The sequence below is a fragment of the Pristis pectinata genome, chromosome 18 (assembly GCF_009764475.1).
Source record: "Pristis pectinata isolate sPriPec2 chromosome 18, sPriPec2.1.pri, whole genome shotgun sequence".
Taxonomy (NCBI): domain Eukaryota; kingdom Metazoa; phylum Chordata; class Chondrichthyes; order Rhinopristiformes; family Pristidae; genus Pristis; species Pristis pectinata.
The window spans coordinates 35,419,349-35,444,921 of record NC_067422.1 but is presented as its reverse complement, the minus strand read 5'-3'; the positions used below and the strand labels follow the sequence as shown (position 1 = coordinate 35,444,921).

General features: G+C 42.4%; 1 protein-coding gene across 1 annotated transcript in view; it reads left to right on the top strand.

The window, feature by feature from the left end:
• spata20 (spermatogenesis associated 20) overlaps positions 1–25,573 on the top strand; it is a 292,534-nt gene that overhangs the window by 93,148 nt on the left and 173,813 nt on the right. The window contains 3 exon segments of the mRNA XM_052033175.1: positions 3,183–3,351; positions 8,265–8,473; positions 16,953–17,152. Coding sequence (XP_051889135.1) covers positions 3,183–3,351; positions 8,265–8,473; positions 16,953–17,152 — 578 coding nt within the window.

Here is a 25,573-nt window from a genome sequence, read left to right as displayed (position 1 = left end):
TTAGATTCGGGGTCAGTTCCTGAGGATTGGAGAATGGCTAATGTTATCCCACTTTTTAAGAAAGGAAGGAGGGAGAAAACGGGGAACTATCGTCCAGTTAGCCTAACATCTGTGGTGGGGAACATGCTAGAGTCCATTATTAAGGATGAAATAACGGCATATTTGGATAGCAATGATAGGATTGGGTCGAGTCAACATGGATTTACTAAGGGCAAATCGTGCTTGACTAATCTACTGGAGTTTCTTGAGCGTGTAACCAGGAAAATAGACGAGGAAGATTCAGTGGATGTTGTATACCTCGACTTTCAGAAGGCATTTGATAAAGTGCCGCACAGGAGATTGGTGGGTAAAATTAGGGCTCATGGAATTGGGGGGCGGGTATTAACATGGTTAGAAAACTGGTTGGCGGATAGGAAACAAAGGGTAGGGGTGAATGGATGTTTCTCAGAATGGCAGGCCGTGACTAGTGGGGTGCCACAGGGCTCGGTGCTGGGACCGCAGGTGTTTACGATCTATGTTGATGATTTAGATGAAGGCATTGTGAATAACATTAGCAAGTTTGCTGATGATACAAAGTTGGGTGGCAGTGCGACATGTGAAGAGGAAGTTAGGAGAATTCAAGGTGATTTGGATAGGTTGGGTAAGTGGGCAGATACTTGGCAGATGAAGTTTAATGTGGATAAGTGTGAGGTTATCCACTTTGGGAGCAGGAACAGGAAGGTGGATTATTATCTGAATGGTGTGGGGTTAGGTAAGGGGGAAATACAGAGGGATCTAGGAGTCCTTGTTCATCAGTCACTGAAAGTGAATGAGCAAGTGCAGCAGGCAGTGATGAAGGCTAATGGAATGTTGGCCTGTATTACAAGAGGAATTGAGTACAAAAGCAAAGAGATTCTTTTGCATTTGTACAGGGCCCTGGTGAGACCACTCCTGGAGTATTGTGTACAGTTTTGGTCTCCAGGGTTAAGGAAGGATATCCTGGCTATAGAGGGCGTGCAGCGTAGGTTTATGAGGTTAATTCCGGGGATGTCGGGACTGTCTTATGCTGAGAGGTTGGAGAGACTGGGATTGTACACGCTGGAATTGAGAAGATTGAGAGGGGATCTGATTGAAACATACAGGATTATTAAGGGATTGGACAGGATAGAGACAGGAAATATGTTCCAGATGTTGGGGAAGTCCAGGACCAGGGGGCATGATTTAAGAATAAAGGCTAGGCCATTTAGGACAGAGGGGAGGAAAAACCCAGAGGGTTGTGAATTTGTGGAATGCACTGCCTCAGAGGGCAGCGGAGGCCAATTCTCTGGGCACTTTCAAGAAGGAGCTAGATAGGTTTCTTATAGATAGGGGAATCAAGGGATATGGGGACAAGGCAGGAACAGGATATTGATTGTTGAGGATCAGCCATGATCTCAAAATGGCGTTGTAGACTCGAAGGGCCGAATGGTCTACTTCTGCTCCTATTGTCTATTGTCTAAGAGTGAATGTAGGTCTGTGCAGAAGAGTGGTATGTAGTTTATCCCTTGAGATTCAAAAGGATTCCTACTGATTTCAGAATATAAGAATTTGTAGTAACACAAAAAGGCCATTAATCAGATTATTAATGGATCAACCTATTTATCTGCCATCTCACCATATAATGTCACCCTATTTTAAGTGTTCTTGATTTGATTGTTGTACCCAGATTTGAGGCCATGTGCTGCACAACTCCAAATTCTTCAATCAGGTTTCTGTCTCTGCCACAGTACTAACAGTAAAATCACAAGTGAGACGCCCTCAGCTGGTGTGAGCCCTTCTCAGCCTATCTACAGTGTTCACCGTTGTTGGCCACATCATCCTCATCTTTTGTCTTTCCTGCATTGTCCATGTGGGACTGACCTCAATCGGACAACTTCCCATCGAGCCAGTCTTAATCAGAGAAACTTGTGTGCTGGCTTCTCTTCCTGCACTCATAGGCTGATCCCTGGAGCCACCCCCTTCACTCCCCAAGTTATAACTTCTGTCCCCCACCAAATTTTTACTTGCGTGCTATCCATGTATGACATTATCCAACAACATTACATCAGGTTCCGCAGTATGCCGATGACATTCGACTGTTCCTCACCACCTCTCTCAATCTCTCCAGTATTTTTAACTGTCAAGACTGCTTATCTAATATACTCTGCAGCAGTGCAGGATTTTCTTTCTAATTAGAATTTGGAAGAGCAAAGCCAATACCTTCAATCCTTGCACAAGCTCCAACCCCATCCCCAGCAAGAGCCAAGGCTTCTGGAGAAGAGTCTGGATTTATTATTGCTCTTGTTGAATTTAAGATATTAAGGATTCATGGGTTAGGACTATTAAATAGGAAAAAAAATCATAGTGGCTTATGGACATGGGGAATGCTGAGAGCAAAGCGTTGATGTTATACGAGCTCAAATGGGGCTGGGCAGAAGGAAGCAGAACCGTACAGTCATTCAGCAGAACAGGAATCCGCTCAGTTCATTGTGCCTCTTTCTGCACGTTTTTGTGTCCAATTAGTTCTCCTCCCTCCTGCTCTTTTTCCTTAACTCTGCACATTTTCAGATAAATATCCAGTTCCCATTGGAAATATGCTGTTGAATCTGCTTCTGCATCACTTCCAGGCAATGGATTTTGGACCATAATCACCTGAATAAAAACTGCTAACCTCATTTCCTTTCTGGTTCTTTTGCCAATTACAATATCCTCTGGTGTACCATCCTCCTGCCAATGAAGACCATTGGACTTTTTTTTAACTGTGAAATATGACCTTCATAATTTCATACACCTCTTTTAAAATCTCCCTTTAACTTCCGTTTCAACTTGGTTTTGCACTAACTCTGCACTAAATTTGCATTTTATATATACCGTTTTTTGCACTATTTGTACTTGCACAATTTTTTTTTCTCTGTGTTTATTGTATGTTTTCTGTTTTGTGTATGTCCTCTGTTGTGTGAGTCTGGGGGAAACAACATTTCGTTCCGCCACGTGTTTTTATAGCATGAATGAATGACAATAAAGTAACTTGAACAGCCCAAACCCACATGATCTCCTGCAGTTGATTGTTTAACCACGCCTCACTGTTGAGAGTCATAGGACCTTCCAGCACAGACACGGGCCCTTTGGCCCACCATGTCCATGGTGACCCTTTTGCCCATTGATTTTCATTATCTCTGCTACAGGTCTCATGATATCTGGATTTGCTCGAGCCGGTGCAGTTCTGGGGGAGAAAGCTTACATTCGACGCGCAGCACAGGCTGCTGCCTTCCTGAAGGAGCACATGTTTGATCTGAACAGTGGACAGCTCCTACGCAGCTGTTACCGTGGAGGTGAAAATGTGGTGGAGCAAGGGTGAGTAACCAGCAAAAGGAGAATGGTTGACCCCTTTGCACATTCTTCTCAATAATGAGCATCCCTTCTAGATGTAATGCAATCTTGAATGGGGCTTTAGCTGTTCAGAGGTGCTCTTCCTCCCTCATTTCCACATCTCTACATGTGAACCCTTGAGGCATTTTCTGTTTGGAAATAAAATCAAAGCGGTCCAACAGAAACCTTGAAAGTAAACTCAGTGCACTGAGAGTGAAGGTGTGGAATTGCAAAAAAAAAAGCAGCATTAAAGGAAATGAGAAACCTTGCATGTAACGCCTTACCATCTCCCTCGTCAGGCATTAATCTGTAAATGTTTATATGGCAAGATTAACATTTATTGAAGTTAATCGTTGTGGTAATACAGAGTTTTGAGCCATGGAGATACAAGTACCACCACATAACAGGGGTAATTTAAGTTCAGTTAGATACCTGAACTTTTTCAGTAAAACCTGATGTCAGTAATGTTGGCCTTGTTGCAATAAAAAATATCTCAAGTCAAGTTGAGTTTATTGTCATGTGCACAAGTACAGTGAGGTACAGGTACAATGAAAAACTTGCAGCAGCATCACAGGCATGTGGGTTCAGAAAACACACAATTGTACGTAAATTATGCAAGGCAGTGAAAAGAAAAAAAGAGACTGTCTGCAAAGCAAGACGTTAGTGCAATGTGATTAGTGGTTCAGGGAAGGAAATTTGCTTCTCTTTTTTGTCCAGCCTATATGTGACTCCTGACTCTTTCAGTGATATGTGACACCCACACCAATGTGGCCCTTAAATGGTCTCATGAATCACTGTTACTGTTGCTACATCAAAATCCAACAGGATCAAAGTCAGATGAGCCACATAGCATTACGAAGGTACACCCAACCAAGGCTTATTTATAAAGTCCCCCTTATGAACATGAGGAACACACCTAATTTGGGGGAGCTGTTCCAGTGCAGTCCTATTCACAAAATCATACGTGGTCAACATTCCAAATTCCAAGTTGAGTTTACTGTCATTTGCACAGGATGGTGAGGTATAGTACGAAGAAAAACTTGAATGCAGCAGCATCACAGGCACATAGGTACAGACAACACACAGAATATAAATTATATGTAAGTTATACATAAAATTATACCGTACATTGGGGGGGGAAGGACTATCTTCCATCATGATCTAAAAACAGAAAATGCTAGAGATAATCAGTAAGTCAGGCAGTATATGTTGAGAGAGAAACAGCTAATGTTTCAGTTTGATGACCTTTCATCAGAGCCCACACATTCTACTCAGTAACAAGCTGTTCTGATGAAAAACCATGGACCTGAAACATGAGATCACAGTAAGTCAAATGACATCTGTGGAGAAGAAATGGGAGCGCAAAGACGTACGCCCTCGTCATTGGTTCTGATGCAGATGATGGCTAATGATATTAGGTCAAACATAAGCAAGGAAAGCTTACCACCTCTCTTGCTCCAGTGATGAATCAGTACTTATGTTAACAATTTTTGGAAGGACTGTTGAGTGTAGAAAGAGTATAGGATTTTAATGTGGCTTGGTGATTGTCTTGGTAACACTTATCACTGGCTGAGCTTAAAGGACAGACTGGACGCTGCAGGTGATGGCGGAATCATTATGAAAGAGATATCTAAGGACAACTCGCTGATTAATGTGCTACAGATGTATCTAACCCTGACTGTACTGGTAGGAGTGGTCATTGCACAGTCCTTTTGGTGATTTCTACGTTAGGGGCTCGGAATGATGTTACCCTAAAACACCTTTTGGAGCACTGTGGGGAAACATAGATTAAGTTCCTGCAGAAGAGGCCAATGTTGGATGTTCCTGAAACAGGCATGGTGGATTGATTTCCACGTAAGGTAATTTCTTTCCTTATCTTTGACTTTTCAGGGGACCTCCTCCTTCACCCGTATTCCCCACCTGATCCAACCTAGCTCCCTCAAAATTCCCCAGTCCTGACCCACTCACTATTATTACTCATGACCCCACAAAACCCAGACTCCAATTCTCCTGACTCACCCAACTTCCCCCAGATTTTTTTGATCTCACCATAAATCTTCTTTCCTCTCCCATGGAGAATGATTCTCTTGATTTCCCCCAGTAGAGGCTGCAGACTCCGTTCACCAGCTCCTATTTGGGTGCATTGAAATTTCCAGGCACAGAAATCCAAACAGACTTGGACCTCCATGCAACTGAATCTTTAGTATGTCATGGACAGACTGAATTAAGTGATTTAGAAGTCTAATGGGATGCTGATATTTCAGGAGGATAGAAATCATGTTCTAACTGAGCAAAGCTCCGATCAGACCACATAAGAACACTGCATTCTGTTCTGGGCACCGTGCATATATTTTGTTTGGAAGGAGTGGAGTGCTGCAAGGGTTTGCTGGAATTATAGCTGCAAGCCAAGCATTAAGTTGTGACATGGATTATGGAAACTAGAGTTGCATTGCCTGGAATTTTGAAGATCAAGAGAGTTTTCTTCAAGGTGTTCAGTGGTGAAAGGAAGTGCTTTGATAGACATTGAGAAACTCCTGACAGTGGAGCATAGTCTAAAATATTAGAGGCAGGCCTTTCTGCACACAAAAAGTGGCATAAATTTGGTTCCTCTTCACTTTATCAAAGTTATTAAGGGATATGGAACGGAAGTGGGTATCTGAAATGAGGTCATGTGTTAGCCACAATCTCGCTGAATAGCAGATTAAGAGCTAACTGGCCTACTTCACATATTGCCAGAAACTACTTCATTTTAAGCTTCAGATAGAATCACTCCCATTCCAACCCTTATAAAGCTCAAGGTTGTAGAGAATTGGAATCATGTCATCATGGGACTTAAGATTTTCTAGAGGCTTAACCTATGGTGGTCTCTGCTCCTAGTTCCACCAGTTTCCCTATCTCCCACTGATCTGCTTCACTTTATACCTTTACAGTATTTTTTTAGTTTCAACCCTTCCTTTAACTTTAGATGGGTCAAAATCCAAATAAAAGTCTGATGTATAAAGAGCAATTAATTTCCTGAAACAATTTTTCATTTTATGTCTTTCCACTCCTTTCTGGTGCTAAAATGATGCAAGGCAGGCTGGTAAGTTTTCTTTCAAGATGACCATCTTAATTAAAATTGTGTATAATTGATGGTTTAATTTATGTTTTTCATGTGAATGTTGTGCATCTGATGCTGTGGGCCTATGATGTTGCTTCAAGTAAGTTTTTCATTGCACCTGTGCACACATGTACTTGTGCAGATAATGAACTTGACTTTGACTTTAACGTCCAACCTCTTGGTGAAATTTCTTTCTTGCATTTCAGATTGATAATTCAGAAGTACTTCACGGACATAAAGTTAGGATAACCTGGAGTCAAGAATAGTGTTTATTAGGCAGTCCCTCAGAATTGAGGATGGCATGCTTCCGCTGCTGTTTTAGGAGTTCTGAGGTGGCGAATGAGACCAGTGTGGCAACTGCAGGTTCTTTTATAGATGGGACAGGAGGTACCTGAATGGGTGGGTGGGTAGTTTATGAGCTGATGAACTCCTCCCACCACTTACAAAGGGTGTACTGATGCATGGACTCATTGTCAGCACCTTTCCCACTTGAGCCAGAAATTCCCAGGAGTCAGAGTGAAAGTTAAATTTCTTCAAGGAGACTTTGAGGTTTGAATCTTCTCACTGCTGAAAGTGTTGGGCTGCAAGAGGACTGAAGCTGGACTGATGTTGGCTTGCTTATCCTTCCAATGAATTTGGAGAACCTTGCAGAAATAGTGTTGGTTGTATTTTTCCAGTGCATTTTCCTCAGTGTCAACAAAACAAAAGAGCTGGTCATTGACTTCAGGAAAGGGGGTGGTGTACATGCACCTGTCTACATCAATGGTGCTGAGGTCGAGAGGATTGAGAGCTTCAAGTTCCTGGGAGTGAACATCACCAACAGCCTGTCCTGGTCAAATCACGTAGATGGCATGGCCAAGAAAGCTCACCAGTGCCTCTATTTCCTCAGGAGGCTAAAGTCTTGCATACCAATTGTACGGGTCAATTCATTACACAGTGCTGGGCAGTTAGATGCTAATGGAATTGGATCAGCATGGATTTGTGAAAGGCAAATGATAGATTTTTAAAATTTGTAACCAATAGAACAGTTGTGGGGAAATCAAGGGATGTGGAGTAGTAGGACTTTCAGAAGGCCTTCGGTGAGGTGCCACGAGAGGTTATTAAACAAAGTTAGAACTTGTAGTATTAGCTAATGGACAGAAAACAATAGGAATAAACACACCATTTTATGGTTGGAATGCTGTGATCAGTGTGGTTCAGTAGGAACCTTGTTTGGAATTAAGCAGGGCAATGATGCAGCATTGCCTGTAGTGGTATGACATTACTGTGATAATGATGTTAGACTCTGTGCCACAGCCTCCACAAAGTGAATGTACCGTTTCTGTTTGAAGGGATAGTGCAACTTGAAACCGTATTAAAGAGAGCATACTACCTTCTTGGGTGCAGTTGTAGATAGCAAGACTGGTAATTATTGTGCACCGTTGATGGTCCTAGAAGGTGGTGGTGATGGGGCCCCACCTCACTTGTTGTCGTTAATGTGCTGAAGGTCCTCCAGAGTATTTTTAGATGGAGAAGTCTGAATTTTGACTCTCTGGCTATGAAAAAATAATGGTATATGTCAAGGTCTGAGTGGAGCATAACTTGGAGCCCCTGTTCACCTGTTGCCCTTCACATCCTAGGTAGCAGCGGTTGAGTACTTGGGAGGTACTTGCAAAAAGTTGCTTACAGAATCGAGTTGGGAGAATTCTGAAGAGAAACAGGAACTCTCTCTCTGTTGAGTGTGGGATACAAGCCACCAGAAAGGCAGAAAATATATTGATTCTGCACTTGACGTGTGCCAATTCTGATCTATTTTCAGAGCGAATCCCATCAGTGGGTTTCTGGATGACTATGCGTTCGTTATTCGAGGTCTGATAGACCTGTACGAAGCTTCCTTTGAGGAGCAGTGGCTGGAATGGGCTTTGAAGCTTCAGCAGAAGCAGGATGAACTATTTTGGGATGCCAAGGAATTTGGTTACTTCACTGATGATGCCCGTGATCCATCCGTGCTGATTCGCCTTAAGGAAGGTGAGTTTTCCGGAAACAAGGCTCTTTATTTCTCCTGTATCTGACAGGACATGTTGCTTACATGCATTGCCGCCTTCCACCAAGCTTGGAAAATGGATAAATCTACAGAGATTTCAGTGAAGGGAAAGAATTCTAAACTAAGCTGCCCATTAAGTAACAAAGTTACACTAGTTATGATGTGTATGTGTGTTTTTGTGTGTAATAATATAGAATTCGTGAGTAGTTTCCTTAATGATTTAACTTTAATTCAGGTTGGTTAAATTCAGATTTGCATCCTTAATATTTCCATAACCAAGAACGCAAATGGCACTACAGAAAACAAACATCTCTGCCGTTTGTTCTTGTCCGAGTCTAACCCACGCTACTTTGCCAGCTGTGATTGCATGTGTGAATCCGCTTCTCCATTTCATTGTTGATCACGAGGCCTGCGGCTGTCGCCTCCCAATATTTGATGACTCTCTTCCTAAACACTTTGATTTTTGGCTTAGAAATTCTTCTGCTCCTAAAAAGGCCAGGTAGAGTTGCATTGTACAGAGCCTGTGACAGTTTTGTGGAAGGTCGCCCAGCAGCCAAATTTACTCAAAGTCAGTCGAGTTTATTGTCATATAAGTACATGTATGCACAGGTGAAATGAAAAACTATTTGCAGCAGCATCACAGTCACAACGTGCACAAGAGAACCATAAATTAAAAATAAATTATACAAACTTATACAAGAAAAAACACGATTAGAACAAAAAGAAACAAAATCCATTGTAGTGAAAAGTGGTCAAAGTTGCCATGGTGCTTATATGCCGAGGTAGCGATTAAGATTGTATAGGTTGGTTCAAGAACCAAATGGTTGAAGGGAAATAGCTGTCCTTGAACCTGGTGGTGTGGGACTTTCAGACTTCTGTTCCTCCTGCCTGATGGTAGCTACAAGAAAGTGGTGTGGCCTGGATGGTAGGGATCTTTGATGATGGATGTTGCCTTCTTGAGGCAGCACCTCCTGTAGATACTGCTGATGGTGGGGAAGGATGTGTCCAGAGAGTCCACTACACTCTGCAGTTTCTTACCTTCCTGCACATTCAAATTGCCATCCCAGACCACGATGCAACCAGTTAGGACGCTTTCAACAGTACATCTGTAGAAGTTTGTTGAAGTGTTCAGTGGCATAGCCAAACCTCCTTAACCTTATAAGAAAGTAAAGACACTGTTGCACCTTGTGACTGCATCTATGTGCCTGGCCCAGGACAAGTCATCCGATATGTAAACGCCCAGGAATTTGAAGCTGCTGAGCCTCTGTGCCATTGTGCTTGAGGCCAGGGCGTCACACTCAGTGGAATGTGCCTCACAAGCAAAATCAGGGAAGGGGTGTTCAGCCTGGCTGAGTGACCAGGTAGTTGGGGAGGTGACATTGGATGTGTGATTTGGCTGGAATATGGTGGTGTAGGTGTGGAGAAGGAGTAGTTGGAAATGTGATCGGGCCAGGCTCGGAGAGCGGTGGTCTGAACTTACAAGCAGTGGTGGGAGTTGGGAAGGGGAGAGTCGAACTCAACATTGGGAGCCTGAAAGATTGGCAGTGAGTGGTGCGATTGGAGGTTGTGTGGGATGAAACGCCAATGAAAGTATCAAATGTTGGAAAGTATCTGCAAGAAGGCTAGAACCTGGGAGGAGTGGTGACTGTTATCTAATACCTCAGCTCTCCATGCCTGCAATATTGTGAGTGGTCACTACCAATCATGCACCTTGAATTCCACTTGTGAACTGCATGCAGTTTGACAACATTGTGCATGGTTTGTAAACGCTATTTACATCCTCATTATGTGCAAAAAGAAGCCAGATTGCATTTCTGGAAGTGTGCTATGCACACACAATGTGTTAGGTTTTAGATAAAATTCATTCATGTGGCAAGAATTTCCAGCCTGATACTTATGTTTTCTCCTTCACGAAACATCCTAAATCCTATCTTAGTCAGATTCATAAAACTAAACTTGTCATCTTTATATTGCTTAATGCTTTATAACTCCTTTAGTAATATTTTCTGGGACATTTAATTACATGAAATGTTCATGGTAAATGTATTGGGCAGCTTATATGGTGTAATGTGTTCATTTCATGACCTCTACTAAACACTGTAATTATTCTCTTCAAATACCGCACAAAAGGCTTTGAGTGTAATGTATTTTTCTGCTCATAGACCAGTCGCTCAAGCATGATCTATACTTTGTTATGGATATCTGTAGTTCATGGCAAGAAACCCCTTGATGAATCAAGAACATTTGGAATTAAGGCAGTCAAAACTGATTCCTGGTGTTGTATAATACCAGGTGGCAAAACCAGAAACAATATATTTGGGAATTTAGGAAGACTTGTAAAGCAGAAAGTTAAAAACAAAAGAAAGGATTATTAATTTATTGTAGACTTTCAAAGGTAAAGCCTGTTTTTTATTTTTTTCAGTGTCTATCGATCCTTAGATTAGACATTAAGCGGTTTAGTATTCTCCTCTGCAACTAGTAATTTTCAATCTTGAGAGACAAAATAAACAAAAAATAAAGGCAAATTTAAGGAAAATCTCTTGGAAACCAACCCCTAAGGCAATCAGTCAAGCTCTGGGTGATCTTGGCAACTGAAACAACCCTTTACTAATTGTCCCTCTCACCCAAACTGCTTCCGGCTGTAGAGTTTGGCAAGACCTTTCTGAAAATATTTCAGTATATTTGGATATTGTCTTTGCACCAGTTCGGTCCCCAGGTCAAACTGAGGGGGCGGAAGTACTCAAATGGACTGCAAAACCCTTACATTTATCACCACCTGGACGCATTTCAAATTTGTGTTACTCACTGCAGTGAGCTAACTTTTCTTGTCGGCGGAAATTTTTAAGGCTTTTTCCTATAGCTGGCTGCCTAAAAGCTGCAACCAGTGACCAACTTGGTTGGCAAGGGCTATCTGAAAACTAAAACTGCTTTGTGATGAGGTTTTGAAAGGATAGAATCTTTGTGCTACCTTGCTGTATACACATTCCCATCAAGCAATTACAAGTGTCTTGTCCATTTCGATCTGTTTTGCAATTTGTGATTAGTTAGCTTGATACAGACCAGGAATTAAATAGGCTTGGCTACTGAAGTGAACTCCCACCGAGCCTCCACTAGTATTGCACAACTACCATCCTGCAGGAGGGAGGGTAGCAAATGTGACTGCACTATTGAAGAAAAGAGGGAGCTGCCAATCTGCTAGCCTGATGTTGGCAGTAGGGAAAATGCTAGAATCGATAAGAAAAGGTAAATAACAAGACTTTTAAGAACCAATATGAGAGATAAGACTCAAGAAGGACCCATGAACAGGAAATTATGTTTGACTAATCTACTGGAGTTTTTTGAGGAACGTTTCTGGTAGTTTAGATGAAAGGGACCAGTGTGTTTGGATTTTCGAAAAAGTTTCAACGAGGTTCCACTCGGGAGGTTGGTGATCAAGGACAGAGCACATGGAATTGGGGGTAATATGCTAGTGTAGATTGAGAGTTGGTTAGCAGATAGAAAATAATGAGCAAGAATAAACGGGTGCCTCTCAGGCTGTGATTAGTGGAGTGTCACAGGGATTGGTGCCAACTATTCACAATCCACATCGGCAGTTTGGGCGGAAGGACTAAATGTAAGATTTCCAAGTTTTCTGATTACGTGAAACTACATGAGGATGAAATGCAAAGAAGCTTCAAGAGTTTTAGACTGACAGAACGAGTGGGCAACCACACGGCACATGAAGTACAGTGTGGAGAAAAGTTTGCGATTTTCTCCATTATGGTAGAAAAATCAGAAATGCTGAGTACTTGTGAAGTGGTGAGAGAAGGGGAAAGACTAATGTTTGAAGGGACCTGGATGCTGGTGTGCACAAGTTGCTGAAAGCTACCATACAGATGGAGTGGACAGTCAGGAAGCAAGTGGTACTTTGGCCTTCTAAAATAAAAGTAGAAATTGCTGGAAGAACTCAGCAGGTATCTGTGGGAAGAGAAACAGAGTTAATGTTTCAGGTCGAAGACCCTTCAGCAGAACTGGGAAGGAGACAAAAGAAGTTTGTAAAGCTGCAGGGTGGGTGGGGGAGGGGGATGTCCCTGACGGGGTGAAACCAGGGTGACCATGGGAATAAGCTGTAAACAAGGTTATTGGTCAATGAGTGAATGGAAGCAGTTGGAGAGCGAGAACATAGACAAAAGAATGTGGGAGTTGTGAAATGCAGAGCAGGAGGACATGCCTGGCAGGTTAGGCTGGGCACGTTCTCCACTCCCAGAGGGGAAAAAAAAGGTAGGGGACGGGGGGGAGAGAAGCAACAAACACGCTGAACTAATATCACAGATGATTGACTGTTATAGAAATCAAGTTATCTGAAGCTGTGGAATTCAGTATTGAGTGTAGAAAGCTGCGACGTGCCCAGACAGAAGATGAGGTGCTGTTTCTCAGGCTTACGTTCGACCTCACTGTAACAGTACAGGAGGCCACAGACTGATCGGTCAGAGTGGGATGGAGAAGTAAAGTGGCAGGCAATGGGAAGGTCAGTGTTTTCCCTGGGGACTGAACGCAGTTGCTCCACAAAGTGATCATCCAATTTGTATTTGGATTCTCCAGTGTAGAGAAGGCCATGTTATGAACACTGACTGCAGTACACTAGATTGGAAGAAGTGGAAGTGAATCACTGCTTCACCTCGAAAGACTGTTCAGGTCCATGGACAGCGAGAAGGGAAGAGGTGAATGGACAAGTGTTGCGTTGCAAGGCCTGAAGAAGGGGGGTGACTGGCGGGAATGGACGAGTGGGCCAGGGAGTTGCAATGGGAATGGTCCCTGCAAAATGCTGAAAAGGGTTGTGCAGGTTGCAGAGAATGATGAGTGGAATGCAGAAGCTGGTGGGGTGGAAGGTGAAGATCAGGGGACTCCATTCTAGTTCCGTCCTGGAGGAGAGGAGGTGAAAGCAGAGGCATGAGAAATGCTTGTGATGTGGTTAAGAGGGGAAGCCATGGATCAGGAAGAAGGAAGGCATTTTAGAGGCACCTGTATGGAAAGTCTCATTGTACAGAAAGGTACTTTGACCTTTAGAACTAGAAGATTTGAGTACAAAAGTAAATATGTATTACTACAGTTATTTTGGGCCTTGATGAAACTGCACCTGGAATACTTGGTTTCCGTAACTAAACAAAAGGTAATACTTGTTATAGAGATTTAATGGACTGGTTCCTGGGAGGGCAGGTCTATCACATAAGCAGTGATTGGGCACTCCAGCCCTCTACTCACTAGAGTTTTAAAGAATGAGAAATGACTCCATTGAAATAGACATCAGTAAAGGTAGTAATGTCCAATAAGGAGGGCTTGACAAGATAGAAGCAGGGAGGACGTTTCTTCAGGCTGAGGAGTCGTGGTATCCAAATAAGGGATAGGCCACTTAGGGGTGAAATTAGGAGAAATTTCTTTGCTCAAAGGGTGGTGAATCTTTGTAATTCTCCACCCCAGGGAACTGAGGAGGCTGCATTCAAAATGGGGATCAATTGATCTCTGGACTTCTGAGAAATTGAAGGATATGGAGATAGTGCTGTAAAATGGTGTTGAGGTAGACATCAGCTATAACCTTAAATGGAAGAACAGGCTCCTATTTTTTGTTTTGTTTTTGTCCTTGATGGAATCGAGATTCTTTTCCCTATTGTGCGTTGCCCTTGCAATTTAGGACATCCTTGTAATTCAGTATCTTTATATGAATTGATAGAGATTGAACTAATGGGGCTGGTCTTCCACGGTTATGAGTTTGCTGGCCTTCTGCATCTTGGACAGTGCAATTTCTTCCAGTGTGACCATCAGCTGGGAGCCTGACTCCCAGGTATCAGCAGGTAGCAAGGCAATGCTCAACCTCTCTTATGCAACAGTTTGGAGGCACTGACAAGAACTTCTGATGTCAAATCTACTCTTTGAATTGCATATTCATAACCACTTAGCTTATCAAAATTAAAAATAATGTTAATATTATTAACAGAAGTTCAGAGTAAAAAAAATACACTTAAAATATTCAAACTGATTTAATTATCAAGGAATTGAGCAGCAATCAAGTAATTGGCGAGTTTATTTCTCCCAGCAGCTGATTTCTTCCATTCATTTGAATGGGCTGGCAGTACTTGCACTGGGTTAATCTGACTTGTGTTTAGCCAGTGGACTTTGCAGCCTGTGAGCCAGGGAACCTGCTGAAGCTTGTGCTGCCCATAAGAAGACAACCAGGCAGCACAGAAGTCCCATGGCTGGCGCTCTGCCCGAGTGAAAGCTGAAGCCTCTCCTCAGGAATTGCTCAGTTAAGGGCATGTCTGCCAGCAGATCCATTGTGAATTTCGGCAGACATTTTGCCCCTATTAGAGGCAAAGGGAAATATTTGTATTTAGCATTGTTTTGAATTAAACAATATAATGCTGCAAATTAGGGATGCAGTACTTATTTAAAAAAATGAATTACCCATCATTTGAATTCAATAACATTAAGATAAGAGATAAGATAAGATATCTTCATTAGTCACACATATATCGAAACACACAGTGAAAGGCATTTTTTGCGTAGAGTGTTCTGGGGGCAGCCCGCAAGTATCGCCATGCTTCCGGTGCCAACATAGCATGTCCACGACTTCCTAACCCGTATGTGTTTGGAATGTGGGAGGAAACCGGAGCACCCAGAGGAAACCCACGCAGACATGGGGAGAACATACAAACTCCTCACAGACAGCGGCTGGAATTGAACCTGGGTTGCTGGCGCTGTAAAGCATTACGCTAACAGCTACACTACCGCGCTTAAGACTAGAGTGCATAAGATTTTCTAGAGGCATCTACTTGTATTAAAAACCTATTGTAGAGATCTTTAGTGCCCCAGATCTCTGTTCTTTTCTGTGTTAATAAATAGTCATGCAGATATTGAACGATTAAATTTTGAGAGTGGAAAATAAGCCATGTGCTTAAGGTGTGGCTATATTAACTGTGACCCTTTGACAGCAGAAGGCCTTTGGAAGCTTGGATTATTGGAAAACTATCATGTATTCTGTCTAATACGAAACATACAAGAACTTTGAGTAATGAGCTCATTAAAAACTAAGGTCAACTGTTCAGAAATGAGTGTCACCCGTGATGCGAGGGCATTGGAATATTTGCATATATCTTAGTAATTGTGTTTAATGATCAGGTAATTGGTTGAGAATATTTAAATTGTTGTTACATTCTGAGTAAAAGATGATGAGGGATTCAAGTTTTAAATTAACCCAAATTAAAATTTATGGCACATAAAATGCTTTAAACATTTATTGATAAATCCTTGCAGCTGCTTTACTGTAGTAAATGGCTGCACAGAGTTAGTCTTTTGAAGACAGGCAAATATCTCTATGTTGGTAAAATGAAGGATTTTTGTTTCATTATCTCACCCTTGTTGTTATCCCTCACCTCCTGCTTAATTTAACAAACGTTTGCCTGTAGGTTTTCTGTGTCTTCCACCATGAAGATGGACACAAAATACTTGTTCAATTTTTTGTTGTTGTTTCCTTATTCCACAGTATAATTTCTCTTGTCTCACTCTGTAAGGGATTCTCAGTAACCTTATGTGATATTTTCCCTTCTACATATCCAAAGAAGCTTGTAGAATTTTTTTTTTGTTTCTTGCCATATTACTTTCATATTCAATTTTCCCTTTCCTTATGAGCATTTTCCTTTGATCCTTTTAATTCTTTAACTTCTCTTGTTAGTCATGGCTGGAACACTTTTCCTGTAGTGATTTTACACCTTAAAGGGATATATATTAGTTGTAAATTGTTTATTAGTTCTTTAAATGTTCGCCATTGCTTGGCTAATGTAGTTCACCGTGGCCAGCTCAGACCTTTTATATTCATAGTTTAGATTTGTGAGCCCAATTTCTGATTGAACCAAATCACTTTCAATCATTATATTGTGGCAACTCACCTGACCGGTATCGAACCGGCTCCTGAGATCGCGAGTGTCGTCGGAGGCCCCGACCCAAGATGGCGCGGGTCCCTCCTTCTTCTCCATCGTTGGGCTAGGAAAGCCCACGCGCGGGAAGGTCAGGTAACCCGCGCATGACGTCAGCGCGGGAACTGAAGCGCAGGAAGAGTTTCGGTATTAAAAGGCGCACTGTGCCCCTGTTGATCAATCGACTTCTGACTTCAAGCAACAGACTCCGTGTCTTTATTCTATAGTAGTGTAGCTAGCCGCTACAATATAACATTTTATCATATTATGATCATTCTTCCTCAAAGTCCCCTGAACCATCAGATTATTGATGAACCCTTTCTCATTGCACAATACTAGATCCAAAATAGTTTTCTCCCTTGTTGGTTCATTAACATACTGTTGTAGAAATCTATCAGATATACTTCATCCTCTATTATTACTGCTAATTTGATTTGCCAAGTCTATTATTGTTTGAACCAACCAATAGAAGTGCATCTTAAAATAAAAGATGTTGTCCTCTTTATTTCTGATGCAGATCAGGATGGTGCTGAGCCCAGCGGCAATGCTGTGGCTGCTTCCAATCTTGTACGGCTGGCAAACTTCACCAACCAGCCAGACTGGACAGTCAGATCGAAGCAAATTATGACAGCATTTGAAAAGCTGCTGAGTGGTATTCCTGTGGCCCTACCAGAGATGGTTATTGGCTTGATGGTGCAACATCATCACCTCAAACAGGTATGTACAGAGATTACAGACTCTTCCAGTTCTTATTGTTAACCACATAAAATTAGGTACAAGTGGAGAGTACAAGCCAATGTTGGGACTACAAATAGTGCATACACTTGTTGTCTGTCTTTGGAAGCTGATGAGAGATGATGCTACATAAAAAAGTTTCTAGTGTATGTGGTATTTGAACTTGTGAAGCTAAAGTCTTCACAATGATGTTCATCTGTGATTATGACTTTATCAAGCTTTTGTTGAATGATCATTTCCACGTGACAGGCCTAAACCATGCCGTGGATCAAAATGTTTCATAAATCTGTTCAGCAACAAGTAAATTGCACTGCCTGGTGAGACAATGACCCATTCAAGGCTGTGAGATCTTGGGTTCAGTCCTGAGTTTTGCACTAGTTTATTTCAGTCTGGCTTGTGAGTAAGACTGTCATAGTTGGCCTCTGGTCTTTGGGTGGGTAGGAACTAAAATTAATCAGGCTATCCCCTTTTTAATCAGTGTCAGGAGACTGCCGATGAGAAGTGCAGAGTGAGCAGGGTTGATCTCAGCTGTGATAGCCAACAATCATTGTCTGGCACCTAGTCCAGCAACCCCTCAATTCAAAAATACAGCTTCACGTCTTCAAATTGAAACAAGGTTTTGCTGCTTTGCGCTCTTTTATCAGCCTCTATCCTCAGAACTGTCTGACATCTCTACATCCCTCCAACTCTGTGTCCCCTGCCTCATTTGCCTCTCTAGTTGCAATTGTATTCGTCCTTAGAATCTGAAACTCTCTTCTCATACCCCTCCAATTTTAAGACCTTCCTGTAAACCTTCCTATAAATCTTTGACCTATGGTGTTTGGTCTTTTTTATGTCTGATTGGATTCCTGTGAGGTACTTTGGGATGTTTTTATGAACTAAGTTTTGTTATTTATCTGTGACATGTATCTCAATTGTGGTGGGTTACATTAAGTATAACCTCCACACATCTCTTGGCAAATTTCCATTGACAAATGTATCAGGTGCATTGTTAGTTGGGTTGGAACACGGTATCTGTCATGTACAGTTTTCATCTAGCTGGTGATACAGAAAGGTCAGTGGCATACTCAGCAGCTGCCCACTCTTCTTGCAGAATGATGTTGTCATCGTGTTCATCAGCTGCATCCAACCTTTCTTTAGACAAAATGCTGATTATTGTTCTCCTGTGAAATGTGTCTGCTCACTTGCGAAATGGGAGGTGGGAGGGGAAGGAGTTTGTTATCCAGCAATGTTTTTGCCTGATGCCTTGTGTCATCTGCTGATAGTTGAGAGATGAGAAGTAATCATGGATAAATTGAGAAGAGGAGGGTCCTCCTGACATTCTGCAACAGAAGATTGTTGGTCAAACACTGCTTCCTGGGTACTGTGCAGACTGGTTGGCATTACCCGATAACAGCCACCACATAACAATCAGCTCTCTCTAACAATGCACTGTTTTATATTTCCTGTCTTGCCTTTCTCTTTAAGGAAGCTGAGGTTGGGGAAGGAAAGATGTATAGTGGGCCAGAATTTGCAATCAATATCAAGCTACCCGCGTTTGCACTTGACTTTGGAATAAAGTATTAACTTACATCAGCAACAGCTTGTGGGCAAAGTCAGCCAGATCCCTCAAGGCGAAGATGTTGGTGCTGTAGTGGGATCACAAGAAGGGGTACACTAAACCCAGCCATTAAAAGGTGGAAAGACTTTCACCACCATCTGAGCCACACCTCTGACCTGCCAAAGCCTGAACATTTCAGGCATTGAAAAACTTTCAAAGAATTTTGTAAACTTTTCAGATAATTGAAAACTTAAAAAAAATAATGCCCCTCTTCTAAATATGCAACACAGTCAAACAATAAAAAAAATCTAAACTCATATTTCTAACCTCCTTACAGTTTGCCATTCTTCCCCTTCTTACTTATGTCTAGGTCATAAATATTTATCTGTTTTGCCAACCAGCTTTTTGTGTGTGACTTATTAAACACCTTCTAAAAATCCATGTTGACAGCTACTGTATTCCCTTCATCAACACTCCCTGTTATCGCAACAAAAGATTCATGGGTTAATCAAAAGTGTCTTGTTTTTTTAACAAATCTGTGCAAGGCTCTGCTTTATTCACCCAAACTTTCCCATGTGGCTACAAATTTTTTCCTGATTATTGTGTCTAATCTCCCTCTCATGCTTTGGTGACCCATAGAATGCCCTTGGCTGTATCATAGCTCCCTTCTTGCTGCTTGACTCCATTGAAATGGATCCTGTCCTTGACCAATCAAGGACATTATCCATCTCCAACACTGTAACATCTTCCTTAACCAGTACCTCCTCAGAACCTACCCTTCTTCCCCTCCCTGTCCTTTCACAGTGCCTTGAGTTCAACAATAGTAATTGCCCAGTTTTGTCCTTTTTTGAGCAATGTTTAAGTTTTTGCCACTATATCGTCACCCCATGTAACTATTGTGCTTGTAGGTCACCAACTTTATTGACGCTTTGTGGATTTACGCACACGCATTCCAAAGCTGGCTCTGTATTCTTCATAGTCTCTATTAGTCTGCTCCAATCAATTCCTTCTGTAGTGCCATTAAGCACTCGCTAAAAAAGAAAAATATATTTTTTCAGGGATTTTGAAAGACAGTATTTTTCTTCTTTTTCAAATGCATTAGCAGATGAGGTAAACACAGAGCAGAATCACATTTGTTCTTTAAAAATCAAGAAAATAAAGATGTTGAAAATCTGAAATGAAAACTGAAAATGCTAGAGGTTCTCTGAAGGTCAGGCAGTACTTTAGGAGAGAGAAGTAGAGTTAATGTTTCAGGTCAATCACATTAGTTCTTAACAATTTAACAGAGTTGTTGTGATGGGGGATTTTAACTTCCCAAACACTGACTGGCATCTCCAGACAGTGAGGGGTTTAGATGGGGTGGAGTTTGTTAGGTGTGTTCAGGAAGGGTTCTTGACACAGTATGTAGATAGACCTACAAGAGGAAAGGCTGTGCTTGATTTGATACTGGAAAATGAACCTGGTCAGGTGTCAGATCTCTCAGTGGGTGAACGTTTTGGTGATAGTGATCATAATTCTATCTCCTTTACGTTAGCACTGGAGAGGGATAGGAACAGACAGACTAGAAAGGCGTTTACTTGGGGTAAAGGGAATTATGAGGCTCTCAGGCAGGAAATTGGAAGATTAAATTGGGAACACATGTTCTCTGGGAAAAGTACGGAAGATATGTGGCAAATATTCAGGGGGTATTTGTATGGAGTTCTGCATAGACATGTTCCGATGAGACAGGGGAGTTATGAGAGAATACAGGAACTGTGGTGTACGAAGGCTATAATAAATCTAGTCAAAAGAAAAAGAAAAGCATACAAAAGGTACAGAGAGCTAGGTGATGTTAGAGATCTGGAAGAGTGCAAGGCTAAAAGGAAGGAACTTAAGAAAGAAATTAGGAGAGCCAGAAGGGGACATGAGAAGGCCTTGGCGGGCAGGATTAAGGAAGACCCCGAGGCATTCTACAAGTATGTGAAGAGTAAGAGGATAAGACGTGAAAGGATAGGGCCTATCAAGTGCAGCAGTGGGAAAGTGTGTATGGATCCAGAAGAAATAGCGGAGGTACTTAATGAATACTTTACGTCAGTATTCACTACGGAAAAAGATCTGGGGGATTGTAGTGGGGACTTGCAGCGGCCTGAAAAGCTTGAGCATGTAGATATTAGAAAAGAGGTGATGCTGAAACTTTTGGAAAGCATCAAGTTAGGTAAGTCACCGGGACCGGAAGAGATGTACCCCAGGTTGCTGTGGGAGGCGAGGGAGGAGATTGCGGAGCCTCTGACGATGATCTTTGTGTCGTCGATGGAGACGGGAGAGGTTCCGGAAGATTGGAGGGTTGCGGATCTTGTTCCCTTATTCAAGAAGGGGAGTAGGGATAGCCCAGGGAATTATAGACTGGTGATGGAGAAGATCCTGAGAGGCAGGATTTATGAACATTTGGAGAGGTGTAACATGATTAGGAATAGTCAGCATGGCTTTGTCAAGGGCAGGTCCTGCCTTACGAACCTGATTGAATTTTTTGAGAATGTGACTAAACACATCGATGAAGGGAGAGCAGTAGATGTAGTGTATATGGATTTCAGCAAGGCGTTTGATAAGGTACCCCATGCAAGGCTTATGGAGAAGGTGAGGAGACATGGGATCCAGGGGGACATTGCAGTGTGGATCCAGAACTGGCTGGCCCACAGAAGGCAAAGAGCGGTTGTTGAAGGGTCGTATTCTGCGTCGAGGTCGGTGACCAGTGGTGTACCTCAGGGATTTGTACTGAGACCCTTACTTTTTGTGATTTTTATAAATGACCTGGATGAGGAAGTGGAGGGGTGGGTTAGTAAGTTTGCGGATGACACTAAGGTTGGGGGTGTTGTGGATAGTTTGGAGGGCTGTCAGAGGTTACAGAGGGACATAGATAAGATGCAGAGTTGGGCTGAGAAGGGGCGGATGGAGTTCAACCCAGATAAGTGTGAAGTGGTTCATTTTGGTAGGTCAAATATGTTGGCAGAATATAGTATTAATGGTCAGACTCTTGGCAGTGTGGAGGATCAGAGGGAACTTGGGGTCCAAGTCCATAGGACGCTCAAAGTGGTTGCGTAGGTTGACTCTGTGGTTAAGAAGGCATATGGTGTATTGTCCTTCATCGATCGGGGAATTGAATTTAGGGGCTGAGAGGTATTGTTGCAGCTATATAGGTCCCTGGTCAGACCCCACTTGGAGTATTGTGCTCGGTTCTGGTTGCCTCACTACAGGAAAGATGTGGAAGCCATAGAGAGGGTGCAGAGAAGATTTACGAGGATGCTGCCTGGAATGCAGAGCATGCCTTATGAAAGCAGGTTGAGAGAACTCGGCCTTTTCTCCTGGGAGAGACGGAGGATGAGGGGGGACCTGATAGAAGTGTATAAGATGATGAGAGGTATTGATCGGGTAGATAGTCAGAGGCTTTTCCCCAGGGCTGAAATGGTGGCCACAAGAGGACATAGGTTTAAGGTGCTGGGGAGTAGAGATAGAGGAGATGTTGGGGTAAATTTTTTACTCAGAGAGTGGTGAGCGCGTGGAATGGGCTGCCAGAAACGGTGGTGGAGGCGGATACGATAGGGTCTTTCAAGAGACTGTTAGATAGGTACATGGAGCTGAGTAAAATAGAGGCTGAGTAAAATAGAGGGCTGTGGGTAAGCCTAGTAATTTCTAGGGTAGGGACATGTTCAGCACAGCTTTGTGGGCCGAAGGGCCTGAATTATGCTGTTTCTATGAATTTTTCTGTTTCTATGTTTCTAACTCTGTACATATATCTTTACACCACAATAATCACTTCTTACAAATACCGATGTAGAGTTTTGCAACAAGTAGATGTCCTCTGTTCATTTACTATGTGCAAGCTGAAGTAGTGACCAGATATTTCACCACTGTGAATGTCACGGACGTTGAAGTTTGCAGAGAAGATGCTGGATAGCGAGAGTAAAGGGAGATTTCTGGGTGATTTATCATTCACTGCCTGAAGCTTGGGGCATGTTTGTGCATATAGGCGTCCTTATTTTAATTTAGTTGTGCACTTGCTCGATTGCCCACATTAATAGATAAAAACAAAGGACAGGTGATATCTTCCGTTTATTAATGCCAGTCTGTGTTTCAATAAGCATTTCATCTTCTCACTGAGTTCTCCACCAACATGAGCAGCTAGAGCAAGTTTAATTATGCAAGCTGCTATTCCAGGATGCAGTACCCTAACAATTATGATATTGGACTGGCCACTGAGGGGGTTGAGAGTTCAAATCCCAGTTGTCAAATTGACTGCAGTAATTCTGATAATTTGTGGTTGAGTAGGAGGGAAATAAATGACTCATGCCAGCTGTTGGATTGCTGTAAAAATCCAGAAGAGTGCTAATTGAAGACACAGTATTTGGGAGGCAGACTTTGGTGGTACGGAGAGCGGCACGGTGACGCGCCTGGTAAAGCTGCTGCCTCACGGTGCCAGAGACCCGGGTTCAGTCCTGACCTCATGCTGTCTGTGTGGAGCTTGCCCGCTCTTCCCATGACCGGGTGGGTTTCCTCCCAAAGCCATGTGGGGTGGTAGGTTAACTGGCCACTCTAAATAGCTCTTAGACTGCAGGTGAGCTGTAGAATCCAAGGGGAGTTGATGGGAATACAGGGCATCGTTTTCAGATTCAGATCATCACATCCTTGGGAGTTACTAGGCTCATTAGCTTTAGTTGTGAAGAAATACAATACAATAGAACTGCTTTCTTTTACTTCATTGTTTACAGCCTCCGGCAGTAGGGTGTCATATTCCAGTGTTATATTATGAATTGGAAAATGTCAGGTTTACGGATATGGGTGGTGGGCCAAATGGATTGCTCTTTGAAGGAGCTATGCAGATTCAACAGATGGACCGGTCTCTTCTGTGCAGTATTTTTCTATTTCACTGGCTTTTATTATGCAGTTTATTTTGAGAATGTTTTGTAAACAAGTGTGGGATGGAAACCAAAGATGAATGTACACTGTAGACTTCAAGCCTTAAAACAATGATGGTTAATGAGCCTGTGCTTTTAATGACACATCCCACCTGCCAAGATATCACTTTCTCGCTGGTATATTGTACATTGCAAGGCCTGTATTTCAGATGGAATGAATAGAATACAGAATACTGATGTTCTTAAATGCAATGGGCCCAACATTTTAGGAGTGAATGAGAATTCAAACCAGGCACAGCAATTTCTGTCGATTGCTGTCAGTGTTTGATCCTTCCCATCAATCAGAAATGAGTTTAGCCCATTCTGTAGCTGAGTCCTGTTTATAGGAGCTTGGTAAAACCTGTCACCTGCCTTTTGTTTATGTAGGGCTCACTTACTCATCCCAATTATGGGAATGACCATGTCCCCTTTATTTGTGATGGGGTCAACAGCTTTTGCCTTCTGTTGGCAGTCACAGGGCCTTAATTTTGGAAACACCATATTCTGACATTCCTCCATGAAAGACAAATCATCACAGTATTTCCAACTTCATTTGCATTTATTAAGTTTTAGTTTTAAAAGGAAATCTTCAAGCCGGAGCAGAGATTACATACATATTTATTCTTTTTCATTCTTCTTAGGAAATCAAATTGTACATCGCTTTCCACACCACTTATAGAGGATAGGGGGAGGGAGGGAAAAGCAGTGTAGAAATTTGATTAGGTATTGCTGTTTTGTAGTGCTATGTAATTGAGAGTGGTTGTTTCCTGGAATCATTCGGGCACTGAACTGCACTTTGTTCTGATGAAGGTTTATTGACTTGAAACATTAACTCCGTTTCTCTCTCTGGAGGTGTTGCCTGACCTGCTGAGTATTTCCGGCATTTTTAAATTTTATTTCAGATTTCCAACACTTTCAGTATGTTCCTTTTGCATAGGTTTTTCTGCTACAATTGATGCTGGTCAGGGTATAATGTTTTGTGATTGTCCAAGATCACCAGAAGAGAAAGACAAGTGCTCAGTTTAATAATACAAACAGAAAACTCTGGAAACACTCAGCAAGGCAAGATCTGTGGAAAGAGAAACAGTTAACGTTTCAGGTCAAAGACCCTTTGTCAGAACTGAAGGGTCTTTAACCTGAAATGTTCAGTCTGCTTCTCTCTCCATAGGTACTGCCTGACCTGCTGAGTGTTTCCAGCATTTTCTGTTTTTACTTCACTGCATTGAAAGGCACTTGGTATTGGTTTATTATTGTCACTTGTACCAAGATACAGTGAAAAACTTGTCTTGCATACCAATCGTACAGGTCAATTCATTACACAGTGCAGTTACGTTGAGTTAGTACAGAGTGCATTGAGGATACAGATATACACTTGCATATTTGACTAGGTTTCTGTATCTTCCTTTTAAGAGTATCTTCCTTTGTATCGTTCCTTTTAAGAGCATTGTGGGGGACATTAGTACAATTGTCTTTGGAGCAACCATTCTTTGTCACGGGCAGCTAATTTCGTACTGCTGCTTCAGAGTGGAATTCCTTGCTTTGGTTTCCCCCTATTGCTTTTGGCCCCAATTCCTCCTAATTGCCCAAACACCAACCCTTTAAATTCCCTGATGGAGGCTTTGATCTCCAGCACATCCCTCCCCCTTTCCCACCCTTACCCCACACTCAAGGTGCCAATCACCAGCCAACCTGAACCCTTCCCTAAGTGGCAACTTTAGTCAAACCAAAACTCCCTGTTGGCTACCCTTGGCCACCCCGTCCTCCACCCTGACAGGGCGCAAGTCCCAGGAAGTTTAGTTTCATTTTGTGCTCTCTGCAGTGATAATAGGAAAATGTGTAACACTGATTTCGGGCACGGTCGCATAGCTAACCAAGTTGCTGCTCACAGTTCCAGTGACTCAGGTTCAATTCTGATTGTGGAGCTTGCACACACTC